Source organism: Zonotrichia albicollis, chromosome 9, assembly GCF_047830755.1.
Source record: "Zonotrichia albicollis isolate bZonAlb1 chromosome 9, bZonAlb1.hap1, whole genome shotgun sequence".
NCBI classification, from domain to species: domain Eukaryota; kingdom Metazoa; phylum Chordata; class Aves; order Passeriformes; family Passerellidae; genus Zonotrichia; species Zonotrichia albicollis.
Window position 1 is genome coordinate 38,457,686 of NC_133827.1, and position 18,474 is coordinate 38,476,159.

Sequence of the window (18,474 nt, forward strand, 5' to 3'; positions counted from 1 at the left end):
CTTGGTGCTTAGAGTGGGAATTGCTCAGCTCCTCAAAGCAGATGGATGGGTGTTTGCAGGCTGGTGCTGCAGTGCCTGCTGGCAGGAAGGGGTTAAATTCCTTTTTATTCATAATGTGCTTTTGAAACAAAACTTCATGACCTGGCTTTTTTCCCCCGTTTTCCTTTTTTATTTTTTTTTCAAGTGATTACACTTTGCCGCATTATAAGGGAGCAAATGCATTTGCGTCTCAGGACCGAACTCTACCAGATACTGACATGTTCAACATCTCCTGTGGCTTACCAAACACATCAGGGATGTGGACCTCCCTCTGTTTTCTCATTATGCCAAATAATGAAATGTGGAAATAATTCTAATCCTTTCTTCTGGTTGTGCTGTACCTCTGAAAATATGATAAACTCAATCCAATTAAAAGTCATTACCTCTACAAGGCTCAGTCTCTATCTATAACCTTTGTTTTATAATTCACTCTGTTATCTGTCTTCATTATAATTTGGTAGAATAGTCATCTTTTATTACTGCTTTCTGTTGGAAAGAGGCATGTGATTTCCAGTGCTACTTTGTGACACATCTCAGTTTAAAACAGTAAAGGTCTACTAATGAGTAAAAAGAAGTTCAGTTACTCTGATTTATTACATTGAGATAAAGTTTCATTTGTGTTGATTATAATACTGTAGATTTAAGTAATTGTTTTAATTTAAAAATGTTCTTTTACAGCAATAGTTTTTCACTGTGGCAGGGACTGTTAAAGTGCATTACCTTTTCTCTTACCCCAGCTGATACAGATTTAGTTAGATTTTGTTCCTAATCAGTATTTTCTGTGTATAAGTGGCTGGTCTCACTAATTCACATTTAACCTTCTTGTCCTTAGTTTTGTCCTGATCTGGTTGGCTTCTTGTGCCATGTCAGTGTGAGAATATATGTCATGTTTACCATTATGGCAATCAAACAATGAACAAAAGCTGGTTCCCTTAATCCATTTTTCCTCCCTTAGCAGTGACCAGTACTCAGGGCTAAAAATTTCAAGACAGATTTTTTTTTTCCCTCCCTTGGGTCTACTCCATACAGAGAGTCATGAAGAGCATTAGCGAGTGTTAGCTGCTGCAGCTCCCCTCAGTTGAAATATCTTACCAAGATACAAATTTAAGCTATTAGTTAGAGTTTCAGCATGCTTTAGGCTGCCTCCCAGCCCCTGTGGATCTCTCCAGGCTCCTTGCTAGCTGCAGATCCCGCTCTCAGTATATCAAATCCTACAGCTGGCATTTCCCTCTTCTCTTACCCCCCACTCTGTGTAACCCAGGAAAGGTTTTGAAAGTCAAATATATATTTATTCCATTGAGGAAACTTTATCAACCAGCACCAAAGTTTATTGGCACTAGCTAGTGATATAATGGGTAGTTTAAACCCTGCTAACTGCGAATAATTTTTCAGCCGTGTTTATGATTGCAGTAGGCTCTAACAGACCAGAAGTACAGATAACATAAATATTTCTACCAGAGATGATTGTACTGGAACTATAAATAAAAATTAGACTTAACTTGTAAATAAATTCACTGCGTGCCAGCCAACATTTATAAACCTTTGTTGCCGCGTGTAGTACAGTAATTTATATGGAAAAGCGCACAGGAACACAAGCAGCCAAATTTTACTTTTCAGCTATGCAGGTGCAACTTCCCCCCCACATCAAGGAGAGCAGCTCCTGTGCAAATGAAAGCAGAATTTGACCCACAGTCTCTCAGTGCTGGACCCTAATTAAAAGCCAGCGTCTGGTCCCCATCAGATACTTTTGACTGTGTTGCTCAATTAGACATGAATGACACTAGACAGAGCACCAAATGCTACTAGTTATTGTAGGGGCTGATGGTGAGAATTGCCAGAGACCACAGGCAGGTCCCTACACAGTTACTGTATTATAACTTTGCTGGTCTAGTACCAACACTTGGCAATGCTGAAATTATCCTCTCTTAAAGACCTGATGCTCTAGAGCGTGCTCAGCTCCTTTTCTCACTTGCCTGGGGACAGATTTCTCCTGAGGGCTTGGTGCTCATCAGGAACTCCCTTCTGCTGCCAGCATGAACCTCTTTCAGGGTTGTTTTCTGCAGACTGTATGATTTGAGAAACGAAAGATGCTTCCCACATGAGGAGGGTTTTTAATGTGAATTATCTGCTCTGTTCTTACTGATGTGCACCTTGCCACAAGGCACAGACCGAAGCCACCCAGTGTCTTTGGCACGGGGTGCTCCAGAGGTGACCCTGGCTGAGCTCCCTTTGCATTTCATGCAGATGCTGCTGCCCACAGTGTAGCAGCAGGAGAAGCTGGTGATTTATGTACCTCAGCCCCAAAGCTGTGCTCAGGCTGCCTGGAGCTGCCTTTTTCTCCTGCCTTTGTCTGCGCAGCTTTTCCTACAACTCCCTCTTCTGCCGGCACGCAGAAGGGTTTGCTTGCTGTGGCTCGAGGCTGAGGTGTGGAAGATTTGCTGAGCCTTCTGTGATCAGCAGCGTCACGAGCATGAAGGGAAGGCTGAAATCTGGGCACCACATTTCCCTCTCATTTTGTTACATTAGTGTCAATCTGAAGAAATTTGAGTAATTTTGGTTAACTCCAGGACAGACGCTGATCTCTTTTATTCCTCGGTGGAAGTCTAAAGTAATTACTTCAGATTTAGCAGTTGTGTAAGAGAAATCAGAATCTGGCCTTTGGGGCCACCACACGGGTGCTTTGGTCCCCCTTGCTCTCATTGCATGAGCGTGGTTTTTGGGGTTGGACTTTTTGAGTGAGTTTTGGACAGCTTTGGTTTTCTCACGCTTGTGTTAGGGTCGAGTAACACAAATATGCAAAATCCCCATGTGTTTGAAGGCTAATGGTTGTGAAAGTATTTTTCCTTGGTAATTGAAGTAATGACTCAGAATAGCTTCGAGTGCTGTGTTTATCTCTAAACGTGCTTGTAATCTCTTTTGTTGTACAATGGAACTTGCCATTTGTAAGAGAGTGTTTCTCTCCCATGTTTGGTGATTTCCACCTAACTGGGAGTTACTAGCTCTAGTCTGGGTAGAATCTAATCTCACTTGATTAGGTCTGCCCGATGCTTTTCACAATGGGGTCCTGCCTGGGGGTACCAGACTGTGTTACAATACAAATAATAATAAATAACCGTCAATAGGTCCAGCTCCACAGAACAGTTCTGTGAAAAAGGAGTGGCACAAACCAGTTTCAGGTACGTTGACTGATAAAGTGTTCAGGTAGAGTAATGTAGCCCTTGGCTGGAGTCCTTCCTGTGCTTGGAGATAGTAACCCAATCTCTAAATATTTCTAAAGCTAAGGGTCCCTCTTTACGTCTCCTCTGGCCCCCTCTGAGCTGGGCCTACCTCCTGCGGACAGTCAGATGGCTCCCATTTTGTTCACCACTGGCTAAGAACTCCTTTTGAAGCTAAAGGGCTTTCTTCTCTTAATTTTCTGCTTTTCTTGACCTCCTGTGTTCTAGACTGATGTGGATATATTTTGCAATCAATCAGTCTCTGCCTGTAACAGGTTTTTTTTTTTTTTGCTTTAATACTTGTTCAAACAAATTCAGATAAAGGTGTCCATTTGTATGCAGCAGGAAATGCCTGTCTCCTTTTCAGATATCCCTGCAAATACTCCAGGCTGATTTCCTCTGCAATGAATGGTGATACTAGGGCAAACAAATATAAATGCTCACTGCTCTCTTTCAAGGATCTGATTTAGGAGTTTGTGGTACATTCAGGTCCACCCTCATCTCCTGTAGGAGAAGGGATTAATTCCCCTGATCCTACCATCCAAAACCCTTCATTAATGCTTCCTTGCTGAAGGCTTGTACAAGGCATAGTCTACACAGCTAGGGGAGCTCAAAGCTCCTGACATGTGATGGAATTCTCCCATCAAACAGAGTTGTGTCCTCATGGGGTCCAATCTTTGGGACTAGGGGTCATCTTCACCTTTGAGAAGCTGCAGGCGTGAAACTCTGTGGCTCTTCTCATTGCAAAGAGCCAATCTGACAATTATCTCAGCTCTTGCTTTGTCCTGCTCAGAAGGTGATGGCATTCTGAATTAGGCTGTCTAGATGCCTTTGCTTTCAGCCTCTTTCCTCCAGAGTAATCCAGTTTATGATTAAATCACTGGTGGCCACATGCATGAATCCAAGTGCAGAGAACTGCATTTATGTGCTGGAGTGTTTGTCAGTCAGTAGTCACTTTGGGAATATATCTTCTTAGGCACAAATAATCTGAGGAAGGGAAGAACAGAATTCCTTATGAATATATCTGCTACGACTGGCTTTGCCACGGAGATTTGGGTGCAGACTTGATCCCTGTAAGACTTTGTGAGAAGTTTGAGCTTAAGCCTGCCTTGAAACACAGAGAAGTGCAGCAGGCCAGTATGTCTGCTCACTGTGAGGGGCTGTGGTGTGGCATTTCAGCTGCAGCCAGGCCCAGCCCTGCTGAGCATGAGGCTCTGACAGCAGCATTGGGCTGTGCTCAACCTCCGCCTCCATCATCAGCGCCTCTTACCTAATTGCTCTTGGAGAGGAAAACTGGGCTGAGCTGAGAAGCATCCTGATGGAAGGAAGTCCTCTCCTCCTCCCAGCCATGCTCTGAGAAGGCCTCTCAGTCTTGGAATGGCCCCAGGCCCTGGAGCTGCAGCAGCAGCTTTGGCACGTTTCTCTCCCTCCTCATCCCCAGCCACGTGGGCTCTTTCCTGCTGGTGGGCAAGGTTGTGACAAAAGTGCAAATGCAGGTGTCCACCCTGGCCTTTTAGTAGCAATTAACCTTTACTCCTGGGTTTCCTTTGAAGCTTGCTCATGTTTTTATTGTAAAATAGTGGTGAAGAATTTCATGGAGACTAATATCTAAGCTTCCACATAACCTAATCTCGTCTGTTCCCTTATCAGGGGCCTCATTTTTTACTTCATCCCATTTATGGTGGGGATAATTATTGGAGTTTAAAGAGGCCATCTTGAATTTCAAAACTGGAGTGCTATCTGTGTGAACAATTTGCAGTTCACTGTGAAAATGATGCTTATCAGCAAAGTCTCTATGTCTAATTCTAATCTTACAAAGTTTTTCTATCAGTCAATATCCTATGGTTTTGCTGGAAGTCCCTCTGATCCGTGTGGGTGAAAATTTTAAAGAAAATAGTCATGTACCCTTTGAAAACTAAGACCAGAACCTTGGTTCGTGTACATTGATTTTAATAGTACTGCTTCTATCATTAATGTCACAAATACGTCTTAACGGTCTTCCCATCTCTTGGTCAGTCATAATTCAACTCTGTGTCTATTCTGAGGCTTAAAAATACTTTTTTTTTTTTTTTTGCTAGAATACATTGCTGTTTCAGGCAAAAGACTATTTCAGTAATCCATTTTACCCACACTTAGAGCTTTGGGGCATAGAGGAGTATTATATTTTCCAGAGCTTTCAAGCTGAAAGCCTGTGTTTAACGACGACATCGGGTGTGGCTGCTGGAAATCAAAGGAGGCACAATAGACCCAGCAAACGGACTTGTCTCCCTGCCAGGCTTTCAGAGGCCAATTTATCAGCTGCAGGTTTGACCCTATATGGCTAAAAAACGAGCGTAGCCAGAATGACTGAGATAAGTATAACTGAGGCCTTTGAGTCTGCGAGAGAGAAATTAAACTGGACTGTCCCTGGGGAAGATGAAACATCTGTAAAGCTGTGCTTGCCGAATGTTTAAGGCTCAGCTTGTGCTGGCTCGTAGGCAGGCACTGCTGGCAAGTGGAGCTGAGGAAGGTGGCCCTTTGGGACAGGCACAGAGCAGGTCATTGCTTGCTGTGACTTCAATTATTTGGCTGAGATACTCTGTTTTTTTGTGAAGGAGAGTTGACTGTGGGACACAGAGTGCCTTGGTTTTATGGGATAGTGCTTGGCTGGACAGGGACAACAGTAGTGACTGTGTGAGATGTGCTTTTTAAGGAGTTTGAGTGTCAGGCACCCAGCTGTCATGGAAAATCAGTGGGATTTAGATGCCTAAAGTTTCTACCCCCAGCGCCCCCCTTCAAGCGAGCCATGTGCTTATCATCATCCAGATCACTTTCCTTGTGTGATTTCTCTTCCTGCACCCCATGTGTATACACGGGTTAGGGTTTCTTTTTTTTACCCCTGCTCCAAAAACAGCTGAAGTCTTTTAGGCAGGACTGCAATCTAAACAGTTGGGGGAAGACATCTGAACGGGAGCATGCCTGGTTGCAGCATTGCTGCTGGCCTGCAAAGTCAGGGAGCACATTCAAATTTTGGGGGATGCTCAGGAGCTGTGGATGGACCTCTGTCACCTGTGCCACCATGCTGGAGCATGGCTGTGTCTGGGGACAGCAGCAGTGCCATGCTGTAACAGAGAGGGCTGCTGGAGGGGTTGTCTCAGTGCAGGGCATCCAGGTAGAGCTGTGTCTCTGTCCTTTCCATGCCCTCTTTCCTGCCCTTTGGAGTCCCAGATAAGTGGTGCTGGGGGCAGGAAGGGATGGCATTGGCTCATGAGTGCTTTCACAAGCCCTTGAGCATCATTGCCAAAGCCAGCTATAACAGGTAGGATTTCTGAACCACAAGCAATGGGAGATCCCTCTCTGTGTCCTTCTCAGCCATAATGGTGGAGTCAGTCAAGATTTTCTACTTCTCAGAATGCGAAGTATTAGTAAAGTGACAAACTGATCAATATTGGGTTCAATTGTTGAAGTGCAGGCAGAGTCTGCCAAACCGGAGGCCGAGGGGACGGGTAGCTGAACTTTCCTGTGACATGTATGAGGTCATAGCCAGTGCCACATAAAAGAAAGAAAAACACTTCATGGCTGTGAATAAATTGCTCACAGATGAAGAATCCAGTTTGCCAGTCCTGTGATGGGAGCAATCTATTCCAATGATTTGTTATGTCCCAGTGTTTGTCTTAGGCAGTACCAGAAGCATGAAAGTACAGATATAAAACCGTGAGATAATATGTAACAAAGATGTGAGTGACAATGGGCTATGACCAGCTTCCAGTGGAAAAGGCATACGGTGCTAATCTACCATGGATAGTTTCTTAAATGAGCAAGAAATTGAAAGAACATTTTAAAGTTTCCTGTTTCTTCACTGAGACAGAGTCATTCTGAAAGCCAAGCCCAGTGTAACGCTTTCATTTCTGGGCCAACCATATTATGCAAATATTCTCAAGCTCAGGTTTTAAATACCTGATCTCTTAGTTTCAGTCCTTGGAGAACAGTATTCTCACCTCCTATTTAGGTTTGAATTAAGTGGAATGAGTTCTGGTGTGTATAAAACCCCAAGAACATGAATACATTAAATGAATATAAACAGCAAAGAAGGCTTTTTTGGCTAGTTTTGCTGTTTTGACTCTTTTGCATGTAGAGTTGAGTTAAGCACTGTATTGCTGGTGCAGCTAAAGCCCCTGCTGAAGTAACTCTGAGTTTTTGACTAAAAGGAATTTATAATTAGTCTTACATTTAAGACTGTCAAAAATAGTGAGTTTTTCTTTTTTATTCCTTTTTTTTTTTTTAATTTTCTGGCTAAACCCCAGAGATGAAGGTAGTTTTTTTTATTTTTAATGTGTTTTGGATCTGCCCCAGGTTTTTTTGCAACTGTAAGAGGAGAAGGTTCATGTTCTCTATAAGGTGCTGTTTGGATCCTGAACTTATTTTAGACCATTGCATTTCTTAGAGGTCAATGGTAAGACACTGATTTACATCAGCTGATGCTCTTGCCAAGAGTTGTGTGGTAGGCTGGGTCCTTTCTCTGAAGACTAATTGGAGGCCATCAAACTTAATTTTGGCTACTTTAGGTTCAGTCTGTCTCTCTGGAAGACCAGTGAAGCTTTCCTGCTTTTCACTTCTCTTAGATTTCAGTTGTAACATGAAATGCTGGCTTTCAGCTGTAATTTCAAAGCATGTGTGGGGTGCAGTGCTGTATCCAGACTGGACAATGGGGTGTGCCTGCCTTTACATCTGTGTGCAATTCCCTCGCCTGTGCTCAGTGATGCAAACCACTTTTGATGTCAGGAATACTCAGAAACACTGTGTTATCCCCAGGCCTACACCAGAGAAAAGGCTCAGCTCCATCCAGGGTGAGGCTGTGCTGCAGGGTTAGTGATTGGTGACGTCTCCCAAGCTGTCCCTTCCATTCCATGTGCAGGCTGAAGGGGTTTCATGTGCAAAAAATTGTCAGGGTGTTTCAAATCCTACCTTTTGTCCTTCTTTTCCAGGTGATGAATGTTTGTACGAGAGCTTTCCAGAACTTCCCTTGGGGGAGGTGCCAGAAGCTGATGGAGAGGCTACAAATGTCCAGTGCCCAACATCCATCAGCATCCAGGAGCCGTCTTCTCCAGCGACCTCCAGCGAAGCTTTCACACCCAAGGAGAGCTCTCCTTACAAGGCTCCAATATACATTCCTGATGACATTCCCATTCCTTCAGAGTTCGAGCTCAGAGAATCCAACATTCCTGGCGCAGGATTAGGGATATGGACCAAAAGGAAGATTGAAGCAGGGGAAAAATTTGGCCCTTTTGTAGGAGAGCAGCGGCCACACCTGAAAGATCCTAGTTACGGCTGGGAGGTAAGATTCTTTCTCTACTTTCTTTTGGTCTGTTGAGTTCTTGTTTGTCTATAAACATAGAAATATTTTCAAAATTTGAGTCTTATCCTGCAGCAGCCAAAGCATATTTATGTGCACAAACTGCATTGTGGCCTTTTGAGGTTTTCTGGATGGAGACAAGTGTAAATTGAAAAAGAAAAAAGTCAGAAATTAATATTGCTCTTCATGCATGAAATCTGTCTGGGTGGATGTTGGCAGGTGATGCTCCTTTTGAGGAAAGTGAGGAAAAAGTGTTGTTGGAACATTTCTATACCATTTTTAATCAGGACTTGGATAGTCCTGTGTTATGTCTCTTGGTGAGGGATTGGCAAAATCACTGCATTATAGTTTTGAAATGAAACTGGGTACTGTTTCAGGGTTGTGAATTGCCACTTTCTGTCAACAATGATTAAAATAGCCCTTAAATCCAGTGATGTATGACTAGACTTGCTATTGAACAACTTTGTGCTACTAGGGGGCCTCAAAAGCTGCAGGGTTGATCCTGCTTCCATTTTACTTAATGGGAATTCTGCCACTCATTTGGTGAAGGAGGTTTGGATGCTAGAGCCATACCCAGCCCACATGGGAATGGTGTGGTTTGCGTTACTTCTGCTGATGCTTTGGGGAATCCTTTCCCTGAAGGAGCTCATGGGCTCCTTTGGTGAGTACAGGTGTTGGATCTTACTTTCCCTGCCTTCAGGGACAGCATTTTCCTCACTGTACTATCACTGAGGGTCTGCCTGAGCTCCTGGTCCATGGTCAGGTCAGGGATTCAAACATCAAGCGGTGCTGCTGTTGTGTTATGATGTAACAAATGTTCCTGCATGGTTTTATTCATGGCTTTAACAATGTGCTGCAGGAACAGAGCACAATCTCTGCTTTCCATCTGTACGTTTCCTTTGCTTTCTGATAAGGGGAGCTGTGCAGGGTTTGTGTGGCTCTCCAGGGGCACGCCTGACCTCTGGGGAGATGGGAGTTCATTTTCCCAGCAAAAATGGAGCTTCCTTGTGGAGCAGAGCCTCACAGATACGGTGGAAAATGGAAGCTTGATTTGCTCTTAACTATCCATAAACACTCAGGGAGTTCATGACAAACTTTCCATCCAGCTGTTTAAACTCTTGTGAGACCTGTGACAATGTGACAGAATAGTGTCAGGAGAAATCATAGACTTGGCAGCACTCTACTGAGTTAACAGACTGTGATGCAATATAATTGCTAGTGAGAAATCTTTATTATTTGAAAAAGGCACCAGGAAACCATAAAATCTGACCTTTAACCACACCACAATTAAGCTCAAATATTGATAACACAAATTAAAGCAAAAACTGTTGATACATGGCTGTACTTGCAGGTTTAACGTTTTTCCAAAATTAGGGCATTTTAGACTGGACACTCAAGTGCTGTGGGACAGGATAATCCCACTAAGACTGAGGGAAATCCATTTAGCTTTTCACACCCTTAGATGCTGGCAATATTAGAGACTGGTTTTCCTGCTTGGAATATTTCAGATTTTGGGGTCTGTGATATTCAGACAAGAAATTAATATCTTGATAGTGCTGGAAGCCCAGCTGGCAGCCTGAATCCCTTTCAAGCTGCAGGACTCGTGCCATTTGAATAGTGTTATTTATTTGGGACAGCTGGGGCAAGCTATTGAAAAGTGTTGGAGCAAAATCACACAAAATCAACAGTCAAGTCCCTCTGCAATTTGGTCACTCACCCAGAAGTATTCCGTGGTGCTTAGACAAACTTGAAACTGAATGTTTTTTCCAACAAGTGGGTTAAATACATTTACTGTAGTTGAAGAGAGACAGGGAAATTCTGGTTAGCAGAGTTTACACAGTGAGTAAAATGGCACAGAGTGATGGCTGGGGCTAGAGGAGGGATGTGGGGGATCCTGGTAGTGCTGGACAGGACTTCAGTGATGCTCCAGATTCAACCCCAGATGCTCATCATCACACTCCTCAGGAACCCACCACTTCCTGGGGCTTGTGCTTTGGATATTAAAGAGGGAAAGAAGCTGATACTTCTTTGTGGGTGGTGGGCTCAGGCAATGCTAAAAGCACTGTGGAATGGGGAGGAAAACTATCATTTGCTGAGGTTTAAGTATAGTCTTGAAGCTTTTCTGGTGCTGTTGTTTTCTGCTTAAATGGGCACTTCTGGGAAACAAGGACCATGTCCAACCAGTCCCAACAAACCAGTTAACAAGTGAGAATTAATTCTGCTGTTGCTGATAATCAAGGTGAAATTTAATTTCAATCTTAAATGGAGTAAGGATAGAACCCAAGTTCTGTGTGGTGCTGGGTGTGGATTTTAAATGATTTTGCAGTGTGAGAGGTCTCAAAATCTTTCCACTTGTTTGATGAGTGAATTGTATTGATGCAGATTGTGACACAATACTCCCTCATGCTGAATTACCTGTAATACCTGGGGTAGCTCATGGTGCTATAGAAGTCCCCTGGTGACTTCAGAAGTAGGGATGTCCCAGCCTGCTCCTTTTGCTCCTGCTCCCATAGGCCAAAAAAAGTGTTTTGCTATGTCCAGCATACTCATTCCTTCACTTCTTGTCCACAGCGCTCCAGAAAATGGTGGGGTTGCACCATTGTTACTATTTGTGTACTTGAGTAGGTTCCCATTTGACTGCAGAGAGGATGATTAAGTTATTTAATAATCAACCCTTTCATTTAATCTGAGTTTAAGCTGGATCACTGAATGTGCAATGGTGGTTAGCTTTCAAAGATTTTTTTTTTTTGAGGAAAGCAAACATTAAAACAGTTTTGTATGGAAAGATGGACATCTTCCTCAGCCTTTTCTGATGCTGCACATATCATCCATTTTGTTATGAAACATTTGCTCTGGTTTTGCAGCTGTTTAGTATTGCTAGGTCTAACATCTTACACTAGAAAATTTTAACCAAAAACCCTACAGTCACTTTGGAGAGAAGAGTTTACAGTTACACAAAAATTTGGACTGTAGCTACATTTTTTGAAAAAGACTTTTTTTTCCTTTGCAAAAGCTTGTCATAGTTTTGGGTGTTTCCAGCTGTGGGATACTTCTGACTTCCAGTTTTTTGTCACTGATATCCATCTGAGCTGATACTGGGATTAGCCTGGGAGAGAAGTGGAAGCTGAGGGAACTGTTGTTGTTAAATTCTGCAGCCAGGCAGTTGATGATAAAGAAAAATTTTCTGCAGCAGGCTGAGGAATTTCATGGAGCCTGTCCCTACATTCCCCTATAGCAAGGCTCCCTATGGGATCAACACAGAGTTCTATCAGAGCAAGTCCAAGAAAACAATGTCTATTGTGTCCATTTATACAGTTCAGCCATAAAACACACTCCAGGACAAAAAGAATTTGTTGTGATATAGTCGCGCTTGGGTCATGATTAGAGTGCTGTAGATCAGTTTAAATGAAAAGCCATAAATTTGAATTTTATCTCATTTTGCGGGGCTGGAGTTGAGCATTATCTAATCAGGTATTGGCTGGCTAAAGTACAAATCGAACAGGGGGTCACCGGACAAGGGGAAAGGTCGAGCTTTTTTGCAGTTTGTCACGGTGGTTTTAGTGTTTGCCGGCAGCCCGCGGATCCGAGGGGGTCGGGAGGCTGCTGCTCAGTGCTTGTTTGAAAAGGGAAAATTGACTGCTGCTTAATCAACAAAGAAAACAAGCTTTTAAGGGATGGCAGTAATTTTTTTTTTCTTTTTTTTTAAACAAAAGCGAGGGAACACAAATTTAGTGATTTCATCGTGGTTCATGCCCTGCTATGAAAAACAACTGGGAGAGTGTTTCAAAGCAAGGCTTTGAGTAGGTCGCCAAAGCACACGCACCTACCTTGGGCCAGAGGACAGCCAACATCCAAATTCAGGCCTCTTGCTGCTCCAGCAAACTCAAAGTCTCATTCATAGGAACAAATTCTTCACAGCTCTTTTGATCCTAAACTTTTATTTCTTTACTAGGAGGGCAAAACCAGGAGCAATAAACTCTAATAAATCAAACCTGTCACAGAAGTAAAAAAAATATTTTAGAGCTTTATAAAGCAGCATATAATCTGTTTATAGAGCAGAGTATATTTTCCTGTCATGCCAGGGAGGCTGAAAAACAACTCATATTTGGTAGAGTATGCTTGAGCTGATGCTATTACTTCTAAATGGAAATTAGGAGGCCATTTGGCTATTTATTTATGTCTCCTCTAACATTTTTCATGTGAGTCCTCTGAGAAAACTGCACAGCTTCCTAAAAATTGTTCTGGAGTACAAGCTTCCCACTGTTTTGTAGGGACTGGAATAGTCAGTTTGAAGCTTTAATTCTGCCCTCTTTTGCTTTCTTTTGTCAGTTTTAAAAATTAAATTGATTCAAGATTCTGGGGTTTAGGTGTATCATATATTGATATGAAAATTAAATAATATGTTTTAAAAAAAGTATAGGCTTTTAGAGATGAAATCTAATCTATATGCTTGCAAACCTGGGTTGTAGCATCCAAACCAATAGCCTGGTTTTCTTAGCATCCAAAGACTTCTTTGCAGTGGCAGTTATCTACCAATTCCTATGTACAGATGTTAGCCCCTGTTTTTGGGTCCTTCTTTGGAAAAATCGATGCCAGAATGCTGAAAGCAGCGTTTTTTTGGTAGTTTGTTTTGTTTTTTAATAAAAACAGCAAAAAGTCTTCTAAATAACTTTCTGTGGAATTCTCACATCTTAAAACTCCAGTTAAGCTATTCTTAATAAACAGTGACAGTGCTGAGGGAAATAACTCCCTTGTAGTCAGGAAAATCACTCTGGGAGAGAGCAGTAGATAATGTTCTTTTCAAAAAGAAAAATAGAAGGAACAAAGACTTCATCACTTGTGAATATTTTTCTTTGGGATATGGAGTGTGCCTTAGTGTTAAACAATAAAACCCTTGATTTTCTGCTGTTGTTTGACACTTTCACACTGCCACTGGTCTGTGACTTTTACAGACCAAATCTTGGCTTTTTCTTGAATTGTTTTCAACAGCATTAACATGCAAAACAGCACCACACTCAGCCAGGTGGTTGGAAAGCAGGGAAGCACAATACAGATTCCTTGCCTAGGTTTTCTCCTTTCATATGGATTTCAGCAGCATAGAGACTCCAGGGATTTTCGCAAAATTATTGTTGAAGCAAAACCAGAAACAAGGATGTGGGCTATTCTGTTATTTGGAATTAAAAGGGAATGATTTGTTTTATAGTGGGAGGTGGGGCTGTTTTTTGATCAACACATGACCAATGTAGCCTTTGCAGAGCGTGTTCTCCCCCAGATCAACAGATCATCCACTCCTGGCAGCTGCAGGTGGGGGTGACATCCTTACCTTGTCTGCAGCGCATAGGTGATGCTTTATCCCATTTGGAGCTCAGCTTTGCAAGGCAGAGAGCGCTCTGGCTGGGGTCCAATAAAGCACTTAGGCACGAGCTTATCATCAACAGGATTACCCAGGTGTTTGAGCTAAGCACGTGCTTAGCTGCCGTGTTAAGCTCTGGGTAAGGGATGCAGTGTTGGGTGCGCATGGGACAGGGTTCAGCCGTGTGTCCTGCCTGGGGTGAGCGTGCACGAGGGTGCTTCAGACAGCCCCTCCAGAGCTGTGCACAAAAGGGACATTGCTGCAAGGGTTACCAGTCTGAACTGTTCTGTTGTTTGCATCTGGGTCTTATGGTGAGGCTGTGCCCGAGTCAGACATGGCTGCAGCAATAGGAGTCCATGCAGATGCTGCCTCATGAGCAGAGCATCCCCCACAGTGGATGTCAGCACCATACTCCAGCCAGTTCCCTGGGCTTATCACCAGCTCTCTCCCTGCCTGGAGAACACACAGTTTATAATTGCAAATGAGCAAATATTAGGTCCTTGAATAGCAAGATACGAGCAGGTGGACTTGTCATTCGGTTTGAATTAAATGTATTGACAGCAAAGGGGAGCCTGTGTGGGTGGAAGATGCTGAGGACAAGAGGGATCATTCAGCATTAGTCCATGTTGTTTTTCTATACTATTTCCTTCTTCTCCACCATTCAATTCCTTTGATTAATACAGTTAAGTAGAGTCTTGCATGAAGTTGGTGGGATGTGGTGCTTTGGTTTTTTGGGCAAAGACCACAACCTTCCCTTGGTCAGGCAAAGCTGCTGCTTGCTGGGAGGAGAGCACCAAAGCTCCCTCCTCAGCTGGCCGGGGGAGCTGCTCTCAGAACACCTTCAGATCAATATCACACAAGGGAGCTGAGAGGCTGCAGTGGTTTTTGGAGGGGAGGTGCTGTTCACCCCCAATTCTGAGCCAGCCCTGGCACTGGGGCTGTGCTCAGGGGGCTGGTGAGGCTCTGAGCCAACCCAAGGTCAATGTGGCAACAGCCTCAGGAAGAGCCTTTCAGCCAGTGCAGGAGGCTGAGCAGCTGTTGGTGTGGCACAGCTGGAAAGTCTCACAAATGCTGTTGTCCCAGTGAAACCCAGAATGGGCTGTGAGGAATTGACTCTTTCTCCAGCCATGGTGGATGCTCCGCTGTGTCCTTGACCTTGAGGGCAGGAAATCACACATTTCATGGCAGAGTCTAAAGCCACACAAACCTCTCTGCAGGTTGGTGTGTGTGTTGCCCACAAAGCCACTGAGGTTTTAATTTAATCAGGAGGAGCATTAACTCCTGAGGGAAGCAGAGTGAAACCATAAGGGTCAAGTGGACTTAGAAGTAGGAAGGGGAGAAGGAAGTTTTTTTACCTTCTTCAGAGCAGAACCGAGAGGGTGTTTCAGGAATTTGCATTTCTCTTCAGAGCAAAGAGATTTTTATTTATTTAAACACCACCAAGGCAGCTTTTGAGTTCAGTAACATTATGTCCAAGCAGGTAGGAGCATTCAATTAACAGAGACAAAAACTGCCATTGGAGTAGATTTGAGATTATCAAATTACAAAGAAAAATAAATGAGATATATCAGACATCCCTTTAAAAGACAAAACGGGTAAATTTAATTTAGCCATTAAGAAAGACAACATCAGAAAGAAAAAATAAAAAATATTAAACTGAAGAGAATAATAATTGCATCTAATAGAACTGACAAACAATCATAATTCTTCCCATTAAATAAATACGTTATAAAAAATTTATTATGAAATGCCACATTATGCAAGCCAGGATTCAGAGATGAGTTCTTTGCATTAAGTACAGTAGATGCCATTAAGGAAAACAGTCAATATGTCACTAAGCCACGGCCTGTAAAATTAAATTGATTTGGTAAATGTAAGTAAGATAGATCTGTTTGCTTTCATCATCAATTTTGAGTGGGTGAACAGGTGATGTCACCAACCTGGGAGCGATAAAGATGCAGGACCATCTGGAAAGCTTTGTGATGGATGGGCAACTGCTTTTGGATAGTGACAGTGCTGTGGTACTTTGTCACTTGGGATGCAGTACTTAATAACTTTTCAATACCATCATAATAAATTTCACTGCCTTATTAATATAGAAATGGTGAGTTATTACTGTGATGGCTATTGTAAATAACAAGAGATGCAGCTGTCAGAAGCTGATTGTTTGGGCATGTTTCTTTAAGCAACACAGTTGACTTGGGATAATCAACGTATGTCTATATCAGCAGAGTTTATTGCTCTTGTCAAAAGAAAAAGCAGCATTATTCAAAAATTATATGAAGTCCATAATAAACAAGTTTAATATATTATCAGACTTTTCCTATAAGTTTCGTAACATGGGACAATAAATCACTTTTAATAATGCCTTTCTGTGTACCATAATATCCTTATGCTGTAATAATGTCCTTTCCTAACTATTCACTAAGCAGAACTTCTGAAAAAACATAAAGGCATCTCGCACCCATCAGAACACTTACAAAATTAAATCTCCCTATTTCATTAATAGGCTTCTTCTGATATAAAGCTGATGGGCTCTAGCTGTGTCCTTCTTTTTTTCTGTTTTAATTGAACAGATGTAGTTAAAAGTAATCTACGACAAAGAAATACAGACAAAATTATAACCATGTGTCCCTAAACACTGGCAGGAAAGAGCATCTGTGGGTGTTTTATGAAAGCCCAGCACTGCTCCGTGACATTGCTGCTAATGTCATCGGGCTGAGGACTGGAGAGAAACAAAATGCATAGATAGCTGTTAGCAGAAGATGAATTACCAGATCAATCATTTAGCACCATTCAGGGTATTACACCATTGTTCCCCGGGAAGATAATTAAATCAATGATGTCTTTCTTATTTGTGTAAAGAGCCACGAACTTGTAAAGAATATCCAAACCTCCTCAAACATATTATTGCTGGATTTTTTTTTTTTTTTTTTGTTTAAACCCTACTGACTTTGCCTTTCAGGCTCTAGCTTTGTCCCTCTTTTCAATTAAATGTCTCTCCACCATTTCTATGACTGCTGAAAAGAGAGCCAGCAGTCTATTAACAGGCAATAAAGTTCAGGAAGCCTAAGACTAGTTTCTTGGGTCAGAGGTGAAAATTGCATACTAAATGAAACAAAGGTGTGTCTTGATGGCTCAACAAGCAGTGCAGAGACGAGCATACATGTGGGCAGGAGGAGAGGGTCGTCATTAAACAGAAGCAAATGAACACAGGGGTTGGGGTATGGCAAGATGCTTATTAACCCAGAGGAACGCATGCTCTTCAAGCATCAAACCCCACACAGCAAACTGGGGTTTGATGCTTAATAATAGCATTGCAATCTGGGCATTTGGTCTAGTAAAGACTGAAAAACAAGATTAAAAAGCCTTTTTTTTTTTTTTTTTGCTAGAGCCTGCAGATTAGGACGTGTTCATCAGGTAAATTAGAAAAAAGTATACTTATTTGGAAATAAAACCAGAAACCAGCAATTGGTTAATAGGGTATTTCTACCCCAGAGAGGATTAATATGGAGCTTTATTGTCATGACAGCCCTCATGTTTCCTGGCTGAATGGTAGGTGGCATGCACAGGAGTGAGGACAGGGGTTGTCATAATCCTGCCTGGCTTTATGTGACAGCACTAACTTCGGTGCACACAATAATCATTAATTTGGGAAAGAAACACAAATGTTAAGTGGCCCTTCCTTTTAAAGCACAGCCCTCCTGTTTAGTGTAGAAAGATGTAAAAGAGCCCACAAAAAGCATAACATTTCATCAGGTGAAGCCTAGGGCGTAAGGGGGCTCTGGTGTATAGTGGGTTTCCCAAAGTGTTGTTCTTAGTCTTAACTTGATGAAGTGTATTGGCAGCAGGCACAGAGTGGGCTGTGCTGGAGACCTGGTGTGGAGCTGCTCAGGGTTTCCAAAAGGAGCCTTCAGCTCCCTCCTATCTTCTTGAAACAGCCTCATGTGGCCAAATGGGCTTTCCAGAATGTAGCTATTTGTTATGCGGGTGTTTTACTCAAAAATAAATCTGGGTATTAATGTTTTCAAAGAGGTTTGCGGTCGGGGTATTTAAAAACTGTGGTAGAAATGTTGATTTTGTGCAAAAAAAGGTAAAGCTCTCCTGGAGGGGAAAATGGAAGTTTGGGGATGGGAAAGCTTCAGCATTACTGCATTTACAGAAAATATTCTATAAAGGTAAATTGTAAGTATTGATCTAGTGATAACCTTCAAATAAGGCAAAATTTGCATGTGAATATAGAAAAAATGATTTTGCTTTCCAGTCTTAACTTGGCATCTACCTGTTAGGAATATGTACATGTGTAGGCAGGCAAATGAGCAGCAAAAAAGGAGAGGAAACAATTTTTCTGTCTTTAATGCTAAACCCAGAAATGGCCCTACCAAACCCTCTGTGGCAAAATGGTGTCAATGAGCGGGGTGGGCAACAGTGAGCTCAGTGCCTTGCCTTTGAAACACACACCTCCTCTCTTGCACAGAGAACAGTATTTTACCATTTCCCCCAGTTAAGACTGTGTGACGAGGCCTTTTTTTAAT

General features: G+C 42.5%; 1 protein-coding gene across 6 annotated transcripts in view; it reads left to right on the forward strand.

Moving 5' to 3' along the window:
- The window catches only part of MECOM (MDS1 and EVI1 complex locus), a 321,931-nt gene that overhangs the window by 136,627 nt on the left and 166,830 nt on the right, over positions 1-18,474 (forward strand). For all 6 annotated transcript variants that reach the window (XM_074547472.1, XM_074547473.1, XM_005484750.4 and 3 more), the window contains exon 2: positions 8,219-8,568. In XM_074547472.1, the coding sequence (XP_074403573.1) occupies positions 8,219-8,568 (350 nt within the window). The remainder of the gene's footprint in view (positions 1-8,218; positions 8,569-18,474) is intronic.